Genomic DNA, 10820 nt, shown 5'->3' with positions numbered 1-10820 from the left:
CAAGGAAGGAATTCAGCCCAGGTGCCCTCATGCTCTTGGATAAGACTGCTGCTAGAAGGAGCTGGAGAGACGGCTCAGAGGTTAAGAGCACTGCCTGCTCTTCCAGAGGTCCCAAGTTCAATTCCCAGCACTCACATGGCTCACAACCATCTGTAATGAGATCTGGTGCCCTCTTCTGGCCTGCAGGTGTACATGTAGGCAGAACACTGTATACAGAATAAATAAAATCTTAAAAAAAAAAAAAAAAAAGATTGCTGCTAGAAGGCTTTGCTGCTGTTATTTATTACCACATGTTTACACTCCACTGGAAGCCTGGCTGGCTGCCACGGCCTTTGGTTTCTCAGTGGCCAGCCTGCAGCAGACCACCTGCAAGTCCAAAGTCAAGACTCTGAGACATCAGACATTCAACAGGAGGGGCTGGTGCTCCTCATCAGCCGCATCACCAGAGGGAATTTCATAGGTGACACACAGGGAGGAGTAGAGGCAGCCGAGGAAGGACACGAGGCTGGAGAAGTACATCACGCCGTTGGCACTGCCCACAGCCGAAGTCAGGGGCCCCAGGACCAGAGAGACAAGGATCTGAGCCAGAAAGTACTGGCAGCTAAGCAGCGAGATGTCCACGCCCATGCCACGCCGAGTGCCATCTGCGCTGGACCCTGCAAACTGACCGGGAAACAGTCATATCAGTCAAACTGGCCACAACCTCCCCGAAGGAGCCGGGATGAGGGGACCCAGCAAGACCAGGCAGAAGGCCCAGCACCAAGCAAGGGTCGGCTAGTGGCCAAGGGGGAACAAGCAGAAGAAAGCCTGGCTTCTTTCTCACAGGCCGGGAGGCACAGGACTGGCCCTGCCTGAGCACCTGCCTGGCCCCAGGGCCGTGGCTGCACAATTCCATGAATGTACCCAAAGCTGCTGAGTTGTACACTTGGTTTGCTCCATTTACTTTGAGTTTTTGAGATGGGTTCTCATGAAGCCCCAGCTGGCTTCACAGGCAGCACGTGACCTTGGACTGCTGATTCACACCCAGCTGAGGCTGCTGTGTGATGGCAGGTGTGAGCAAGGGGAGACAGGAAGACCACTTGAACTGTTGGGCAAATCAAAACCAAAACCAAAGCTCTGTGGGGAAAGTAGATCTCAGCGCAGCTGCCATGCGAGGGCCGACAAGAGGGCTCAGCGGGTGTAGGTGCTTGCCTCACAACCTGAGTCCGAGCTGCAGACATGCACACAGGTGGCAGGAGACCCAACTGCACCAAAGCTGTCCTCTGACCCGCTCGAGGGCCCACATTCATCTCCCACCCCACCCACACACATCTTATATCATGCAGTGATAGGAAAGTATCTGGGCTGAATAAAACAAACCTTTTTTCTTTTTCTTGTTAGGCACAGGCATGTCACATCCACTCTACTTTAAAAGCAAAACAAAACAACTGCCTCTCCGTGCCATCAGTCGATGTCACCAAGTTCCAGGTGTCCTGCTCTCATTTCTCTAGCCCCAGCCTTGAACTGATGTGTTAAAGGGGGTGGGGGGCTTTCCCAGGGTCCCTGTTCAGAGTGGGAGGGAGCCTAGAGGTAGCCTCTAAAGGTAGCAGGGAAGGTACCGGCGGCTGCCCTGCCCGCACAGCCACAGCACTGGGGGAGGGGGACACTCAGAAGGGCGCCTTCCATTCAGAGGTGTCACCCTCTGCCTCCATAATCTCCACTTCCAGCCAGAGGCCCCACTCAGCTCACACCGGACCACCCTCTGATAAGCAGTGGCGCCCGCACCCACCTTCTTACTCTGGTAGTAATCGCACAGCAGGGAGTAGGGCAGGGTACAGAGCGTAGAGAACAGGATGCCATAGGTGGTGCAGAGGGACAGGACCACGTACGGGTTCCTGGAGAGCGTGGCCAACCCCGTGCCCAGGCCGAAGGCGAGGTAGGCGATGAAGTAGAGGGTACGGACACTCAGGCATTCCTCTAGTTTCTCCAGGATAGCTGCAGGCAGGACAAAGGCTGAGTAGGGCACCAGGCCTCATCCCAGCTCCACTTCTCCCCTGGGCGGAGCAGGGCTGGGCACAGCGGACCAGCATGGTCCTGGCTTGTCCTGCCTGCAGGGGGTCACCCCTGCAGGCCTGTTGCAGGGGTAGCAGAGACCTGGGGTGTCCTCATTCACATCTGCCCCATAATGGCCCAGGGTTTCTACAGACCAGAAGGTGAGACTCCTGAGGGGCTCAGGAATGTGGGGTCCTAAGCTAAAGCTTTGCTCTCTTGCCTGCAGTGGGAGCAGCAGGAGTCTGCCCCTTGCCTGGCCATCATCTACATGGAGGCATGACAACAGGTAAAGTAAGACAGACGGAGCCTGGCTAGGGGGCCCAGGAACCCCGAAGTGCTGCTCCCAGGGCCTCACAAGTGACACTAACGTATAGTTTTGGGGTCTGTAGAGATTGAACTCGACTTCAAACATGCTAAGCACATACATGGACCATTGCGCTGAGCTACACCCCAGGCCAGAAACACCCTCTTTGGACCTTCCTAGGGTGAGGAAAGTCAGACAGGGCAGTGGGCACACGTCAGCCCGAAGCCTGGTTTTGACCCAATTTTCAAAGCTTTGTCATGTGTGTGAAGCTATCGTGGTGCCCAGGCCAGTGAGTGCTAAGTAATCTCTCCCCTGAGCTACGCCCCCAACCTCCCCCCACCGTCCCAGCCTGGCTTTGTATGGGCCCTGAGCCGAGAGTAGCTTTGTAACGTTTTTTTAATATTTACTTAGGGCGTGTGGTAGGGTGGGGGCAGGGAGACATGCATGTGCCGTGGCGCGTGTGGAGGTCAGAGGACAATCTGTTGAGTAATTTTCTTTCTCCCACTATGTGGATTCTGGGGATCAAACTCAAGTCATCAGGCTTGCCTGCAAGGGCCTCTCCTCACTGAGCCATCCCAGCGGCTTTGCATTTTTAAATGACTAATGAATAAAAGGAGCTTCTGTTTATTTGTTTTGATGGCACATGAAGGCTATGATACACACATTTAATGAAGCACTAATACGGCATTCTTGGATCAGGCAGCAGCAAGTCCCACAAGGCTCTGTTGGGAAGCTGCAACAGGGCCAGTTTGGCCTCAGAATCTGGAAAGCTCTGCTGCCTGGCCTTTCACCCTGAGCTCCCAGAAAATGCCAGGGCTTCGTGCTGCCAGCCCAGCCCCGAGCACGCTGACCTGGGATGAACCAAGCATAGTGTCCCTGGGTCCCCCAGAACACCCTCGGGGTCAGCGTGGCCTCCGGACTCTGGCCACTCGTACTCAGTGCTCTTGCCTCTGCCCCCCACATGCCCCCACATGCCCCCACATGCGGTTGCTTGCCTCCTTCCCAGTCTCGTTTGGTCCTACTGTTCTAGGGAGACTTTGCAAAGAATGGGGTTACAGCCACACACCAGCCTGTGGGTGGCCCCACTTTGCCCTTGTGTGTGAACCCACAGGTGGCCTAGGCAAGTGTAGGCATGTCACTAGCGGGGTGCCTCTCTTTGGAGGCCTGACGCTCACAGGGTTGGCCTCTGAACCCCAGCAGCAGCTAAGGGCTTGCTCAAAGGACAGTGAGCGGCGCCTCCCCGAAGGGGGACTTGGTGCTGGCTGCTGCAGGCGTGGCCCCTTGGCCGGTTACCGGGAAGGGAGCAGGCAGCAGGCGGCGCGTACCTGAGTAGAAGGCGGCGCTGAAGGCATAAATGCACATGCCCCAGCAGCCCATGGTCACACCGCTGTTGTACTTCTGATACGCTTCCGACGTGTGCGGCGCCTTCGGGTCGCCCTGAAACACCACCTCGCCCATGAAGTCCGTGTAGAAGAGCAGCATGCCCTCAAAGGAGAGCCACCCTGGAGGGAGACAGAGGCTGTGACTGGGGCACCAAGGCTGGGCCTGCCCTTCCGCCCGTTCTCTTCCTAGCCCGCCAGGCTTGGTGGCTCACACCTGCGACCCCAGCACTTAGGAAGCGAAGGCAGGAGGCTATCAGGAGTGGAAGGCCAGCCTGGGCCGCGTCAGCAGGGGCCACGACGTGCGCTTGGGTGAACTGCCCCATTCTGGCCGAAGCATGACAGTTTCCATAACCAGAACTGCAGGAATTTGTCCTTTCTAAGCTCTTGCCCCCCACCCCGCCCCGCAGACCCCCACCCAGCAAAGGCTGGCTGGAGTTGTGTTCACCCAGCACCTGACATCCTGGCCTGTGTTTTGTTTCGTTCGACAGGGTCTCTCTACATAGCCCTGGCTGTCCTAGAGCTCTGTGTAGACCAGACTGGCCTTGAGCTCCCAGGGATCCGCCTGCCTCTGCCTTCCAGGCGCTGGGACTGAAGTCTCGGGGCGGGGGGGTGGGGGGTGGGGGAGGACCACACCCAGCATCGGAAAAACGTCGGAAAATGCCAACTGCCCTGCAGGCCTGAGGTGCGTCTTCTCAGGGCCACGCTCGGAAGACTGCCGACACCAGGAAGGCGGTGGTCATGGCCCCTCGAGCCGCAATAAATGGTCACCACAACCTCTGTGTCATCAAGTAAGATTGTTAGGGTCTGTGTGTGTGTACTGCGTGTGGACACTCGTGTGAGCATACTTGCACACGTGTGCGTATGCATGTGGAGGCCCGAGGGCAACATCAGTGTCTTCCTCAACTGGCCACCGCCCTCCCCTGAGGCAGGCTCTCTCACAGAACTTGGAGCCTCTTAATTGGCTTGGAGCGGCGGGCCAGCAGGCCAGGGCCCCCCACGCCGTGACGGAGGTGTGACGCGGGGGGCCACACTCAGGCCCTCCTGTTTGCACTGCCTGAACCATCTCCCTGGCCCTATTATCATCACTTAACTTCCAGGCGGGGTCCCAGCTTACATGTGGGCCTGGAACTCGCTACGGAGCCAGGAAGGACCTTAAACTTCTGCTCCCCGTGTGCCCACCCAAGTGTGGGACCGTAGGCACAGCCAGCTGTCCCTGCGGTGCTGGGACTAGAACCCGCGCCAGCACGCTACCAGCCAGGCTAGATCGTTAGCCTGTCGGACACACTAAACTCACTACCCCAGCAGCGAGGCATGCCCGCTGCGGACGCACCCCAGCGCCTTTGACCCCCTCCCTGGCACCCGTGTCTCTGTCTCAGCTTCTGTGGGCGAAGGCTGCGCTCCACCAGCCATCCGTCGCCAGGGGTTTTTCTGCCATCCATGATGCTGGCTTCCATGGGGCAGCCTGCGCCATCTCTGCGGGAAGGTGAGCCCGGGTCTAAGCCTTCCCTGTGATGTCGACGGTGTCCCCCCACCCCACCCCCCAGTCATCCTCAGAGGCCAACAACTCAGTAAGTGGAAGAAGGCTGGAGCCTGCCAAAGGTCACTGGGGTGCCAAGGCCTGGTGGGTCACAAACGCCACGGGTGTGCGGGCGGGTGGGCGGCGTGCACGCACTCACACTCAGGAGTGAGCCTCGCTTGGCCCGGAGGGGCCCCGGGCAGCCGCCAGCCCACTTCCACCCCGCTCTTGTCGGGGAGACTGAGGGCCGTGAGAGCCCACACGCGCCCCTCCCCCTCCCCTGGCCGCACCGTGGCTCACCCAGGAAGTGGTTGACACAGAGATTGCGCAGCGCCTTGGGCATGTGGTAGATGGTGGAGCAGAGGCGCCGCAGGGACAGTGGCTGCTCCGACTGCTCGCTGGAGCCCGTCAGCTCACTCTCATACTTCACGCCATTCAGGAGGATGTTCGCAACCTGTGACAGAACCACAGAGCCGAGTCAGGGCCATCAGGCCCACATCCCACGTTTTCTCCTACTGTGGGTTCCGGGGATCAAACTCAGGTCCCAGGCTTGTGCCGCAGGGTGCCCGCCCGCCCGCCGAGGCCCCACTCTGCCTTCTTACGGGCGGCACAAACCCACACACACCCCACGGCAGAGAAGACGTGTGCGCTTCTTGTGTGAGACCCAGGAGCAGCGGGACGCCGACATTTGTTTTGAGCACACCCACAGTGTGGCACAGGGTGTGGGTGGGTGTGTGTGTGTGTGTGTGAAGGAGACAGTGTCCGTACGACACAGAAGAAGGAAACCCCTCAAAACGTAGAGATGCAATTAAAATAAATACAAAGCAGAGCGGGGGAGAGGGACAGTTGGTGAACGCTTGCCACGAAAACACGAGACCTGGGTTTGAGCCTCAGAACCTGGGTTGGAAAAAATCCACATTTGCCATCCCAGCCCTGAGGACGCAGAGACACGGGTCCCTGGGCAGCTGGCCCGCCCTACACGGCAAGTTATGGGGCACTGAGAGACCCTTTTCAAAAGTCCAAGAAGGATGGTGTCTGAAGACCCAGTTGACCTCTGACCTCCACATATATTCGCGTGCATGTGTACACGCACACACGCAGATCAGTGTTGGCCCAGCCAGCCCTCACCTCTCTTCCTGTGAGAGAAGACTGTGAAAACTTCCTCAGGGCGACCGAGGACGCCGGTCTAAACATCCCCGCACAGGTGGGCCTCCGGCCATAGGGAGGGCCAACAGGGCAGCCATGGCAGCGGACACCTCACCCCTCACGTGGTGCGTCATGAGGCGCAGGCACCCCATCAGCAGAAGGAGAGGGTCTGGGGTATCTCCAGGCATGGCAGGCGCTGGCACAGCTGCTGGCCTTTCTGAAATGGGGTTCCAAGCACCCCCCCAGCTTTGGAGCACAGACTCCAGTGTGGATGAAGCCTGGAATGGAGCTGTTTGGAGGAGGAAGAGGAGGGTGTGCTGCTGGGGGGCGGGTGGGAACAGGACACAGGGAGCCCGTAGTTCTGGATCCCGGAGTGGCCGTACCAACGAGGCCTGTTACCCACGTCTGCGGCAGGAGAAGCTAAGCATCAGGCAACCCGACCCGAGTGTGTTGAGATGTAGCTCGGGTGTTTTGTTTTTAATTTTTGGTACAGGGTCTCAAAACCACCCAGGTGCTGGGATTGCACGCGTGTGCCACTGTATGCTGTGGGGGCTGAAGGTTGGTTTGGAGCTTTGTACACGCTAGACAAACTCCCTACCAACTGAGGTTAGCCCACGAATCAACCTTCCTTCCTTCCTTCCTTCCTCCCTCCCTCCCTCCCTCCCTCCCTCCCTCCCTCCCTCCCTCCTGTCTATGTGCATTGGTGTCTTGCCTGAATGTCTGTCAGTGTGAGGGCATCGGATGCCCTGGAACTGATTTTACGGACAGTTGTGAGCCACCACGTCAGTGCTGGGCCCTGAACCCTGGTCCTCTGAAAGAGCAGCCAGTGTTCTCAGCCACTGAGCCATCTCTGCAGCCCAGTTTTTACTATTTTCAAAGAACTTATTCCTAAACCACCCTGCTAACAGGTGGAAACTGAGAGGGAGAGAGGAAGGGGGGATGCTGGGAGCTGCCTGAGTTTGTGAATCGTGGCATTCCGTCTGAGCAAGGGCCAGAGGAGCTACTCAGATGGCATCAAAAGAAGGCGACAAGCCCTTGATTTGTGCACCTGGGAAACGCTGCCTCAGGCAACACAGGCTGAAGAGGCCATCGACCTGGGCCCTCCTCCCTGGGGAGCAGCTCCTCATTGCAGAACTCCTCCTCCAGCAGAACAGCGGTCCCGGCTCAGGCAGGCAGTGGCATCCATGGCGCAGGTTAGATGCTTCCCAGGCCTGTGGCCTAGAAACCCTGAGTTCCCAATCTCTTTTCTCCTATGATGAGATGGCTTCTCTCTCTCCCTCTCTCTCTGTGTCTCTCTCTCTGGGTGTGGTGAGTATAGTGTGTATATGTCTAGTACGTGGTGAGTGTGTGTGTGTGTGTGTGTGTGTGTGTGTGTGTAAGCACGTGGATGTGGGGTGCATATGTACACGGAAAGGCCAGGGGACACCTGACTCCTCAGGTGCCGTGTGTGGCTGGTGTGGTGACATTGAGCACATGGACATGGGGTGCATACGGACATGGAGAGGCAGAGGACACCCTCAGGTGTGTCTCCTCAGGTGCCGTGTGTGGCTGGTGTGGCGACACCAGTCTTTTTCTCAGGCCCTCACACTTGCAAGGCGTGCACCTTAACCAGCTGGGGCTCTGAAATAACCTTCAGATAGCCACAGCCCTCTGGCCAAACTGGCATATTCTAAAGGCCCTCCAGCCTTCCAGAAGACTCTGTCCCTGCCAAGAGCCATTCAATTGGGGACGTTGTGTGGCTTTCTGCAAAGTAACCCGGTATTTTGCTAGGTCTGTACCGTGATGCACCCCCAGAATTGCTTCCAGATCCTGACACCCCCTCTTTCTGTGCTGCTGCTTCTCTCAAAAACCTCGCATGGTGTGAACTGTCTCTTTCTGATTGAACAAACCTCCTAAGGAATCGCTGTGAAGATGCACTGCTGTTCACGAGTTAATTCCTAATTATAGAACTCCTGGCTTGATTCAAACAGTTTTAGAAGTTAGAAAGTTTACTGCTGCAGTAAGTACTCTTGTGGACCTCCAGACACCTCACGAGGAGACAGGCTTGAGACAGATTTGTGGCTTCAGCTCACCTTTCACTCTAGAGATGGCCCCATGAATCCTGGTACCCACCATAGATATAGGCAAATTGGTTTGGACTTCCCATGAACCCAGAATATAATGGGGCTACCAAGAAATGTCTAAATTAAGTATAAACCTTAATGTCAAAAAATACAAATTGTTTCGTTGTAATTCCTTATACCTTGTCAGCTGATGGCATAAAATAATGTCATTCTAAATTTACTTTGTGTCTTGGAATGAAAGATAGCTGAAATTATCGTCCTGAACTCACTATAAACTAAGTGAAAGCTGGAAAATGTGTAGTCAGGTCAATCCTAATTGAAAAGACATATTTTTGTAACCTCTTGGACTCTGTTAACCTTTAGGCCTCGTCAAACTTTGTCATTCTGAACTCACTATGAACTTATGTAATGGATACATACATGAGAAATGTTTCGTTTTGATGAAAAACACGTAACCTGTTGCATTTTCAAATTCATCTATTTTTGTGATTAACTGCCCTTTGATGATGAGGTAATTCTTTCTTTTTCTGACCCAGAGAGCTTTGTCTCCAAAGTATAAACCTTGTGACCAGACACTAAATGGGGTTGAAGTTTTTAACTTCATCCACCTTTTCCCCTTGAGTGCTTGCGTGTGTGAGTGGTCTATTGTTATTTTTCTGTACATTCACTAATAGGTTAACAGACTCAGGGCTCACCCTCAACCCTGTCAGAAAGCAGACAGACTTTTCCCTGCTGGAGGTCTTGACGAAGATGCCTCTACAGATCAAGGAGACTGCTTTTACAAGCCCCTGCAGTTTTTGGCCGGAAGCCGCCTTCTGCAGCCTTGGCTGCAGGAAAAAGTGGTCAGTTTAGGTTTCCCTTCTTAGTTAGTCCAGTCCCAAGCCACGAGAGAAGGAAGCCTGGGCTCCCGCCCCTGTTTCCTGTTCTTTCAATTGTGTTGGGATCAGTTGCCCGAGCCATCAGCTCGGTGGCCCAAGAGAGAAATGGAATGGGGATTCGGCATCCCTTCCCAGATTCTCCCCTGGACCTGCCAAAGCTGGACCTTGGCATGTCCCTTTGAGCACGCAGCCCTCGGGTGACTGCTCACACCGGGGAGGTTCCAGAGCCCCCGCAGGCTGCCAGGATGTCACCACCTCCCGTCAGGGCTCACATCTGTTGGTGCCATGTTCACTGGGCCCACACGGGCAGTGGTGGGCTGGAAAGGGTAGAACCAGCGGCATGAGCGCACACTGGGCCGCACTCTCTGGAGAGGGGGTCCTGGCCCCTACAGCAAGCGTGGCTGTAGGCAGAGGACTGTCGGTGGCTCACGGGTCCCGCCCTGAACATCCCTCCCGGCTGTGGACTCGCACATCCCAGCATCACAGCCACACGCAAAGGAGGCAAAGGTCTCTGGACCGGACTTCCCCCTCACCTCTGACAACAGAGGTGACCACAGACCATCAGATCCTTGCCTCCCCCACACCTCCCCGATGTTTATTTGCTTTTACCTGTTGGCTGAAGGTCACGGTCCTTCTCCTGCTGGTTTCAGGGCCGTTTCCTCCAGCCACGTCGGGGAGCGCTAAGGTCTGGGGCCTCTTCAGGATCCCTGAGGCCCGAGGCTTAGACGTGTCCAGAGAGCCTACCCTGAGCACATCCCCATCCGAGCCCAAGGTCAGGGGCCCCTCTCTCCTCTCCAGCAGCCCCCGCTCCTGGCAATAGAAGCCGTCGGGGGCCCGAGGAAAGCTGACGCTGATGGCCTGCCTGGGGACGCTGCCCGGGAGAGCCAGGTAGTTGTCGTGGCCCGCGGTGAAGCAGTCGATGAGCACACTGTCGATGTTGGAGGTGCCGAAGGACGATGCGAACTCGTTGATGCCCGTGAGGGAGCTGTCTCTGCTGATGAAGCTGCCATACTTGGGCGTGAGGGGGCTGGGTGGCGAGATGGGGCTGGAGAAACTGGCGTACAGGCTGGTGGCTGTGGCGGAGGGGACGGTGTCGCTGGCCCCCTCCTCCAACAGGACGGGTGGGGAGGGGGGCAACGGGAGGCTCGGGCTCTTCATAGCTGTCCTCTTCTCGCCCAGGGGCCGCAGGGGCCTCTCGGGGATGCTAATCAGGGTGAGCACAGTGGTGACACTCAGGGTGATGGCGGTGAAGACGTAGATGACACGGAGCTGGCCCCCCAGGGCCCTCCCGAAGCTGGTTTTGTCCCAGTGTATGCCCCCGACCACATAGCCGAACCCTCCTCCAAGGCCTGTGGAGAGAAAACAGATTCAGTGTCCTCCTACCCAGACAGCCAAGGAGGGGCCCCAGCAACAGTGAGGGCAGGCCCTCCATGCCAAGGGTGCTCCTGACACACACACACACACACACACACACACACACACACACACACACACACACAC

The 10820-nt window shown here is 56.8% G+C and overlaps 1 protein-coding gene across 2 annotated transcripts in view; it reads right to left on the bottom strand.

Moving 5' to 3' along the window:
- Positions 1-240: 240 nt before the first annotated feature.
- The window catches only part of Slc45a1 (solute carrier family 45 member 1), a gene marked incomplete at its 5' end in the record, with an annotated part of 14007 nt that continues 3427 nt past the window's right edge, over positions 241-10820 (bottom strand). The window contains 5 exon segments of one of the 2 annotated variants that reach the window (XM_055615264.1): positions 241-663; positions 1769-1974; positions 3661-3837; positions 5534-5687; positions 9930-10669. In XM_055615264.1, coding sequence (XP_055471239.1) covers positions 397-663; positions 1769-1974; positions 3661-3837; positions 5534-5687; positions 9930-10669 — 1544 coding nt within the window. In that variant the 3' untranslated portion in view covers positions 241-396. 2 annotated transcript variants of the gene reach the window in all.

Source organism: Psammomys obesus, unplaced genomic scaffold (genome assembly GCF_907164565.1).
Source record: "Psammomys obesus unplaced genomic scaffold, mPsaObe1.curated_primary_1811, whole genome shotgun sequence".
Taxonomy (NCBI): Eukaryota; Metazoa; Chordata; class Mammalia; order Rodentia; family Muridae; genus Psammomys; species Psammomys obesus.
Note: the sequence above shows the minus strand (reverse complement) of the source record. Positions and strands in the feature narration are given on the sequence as shown.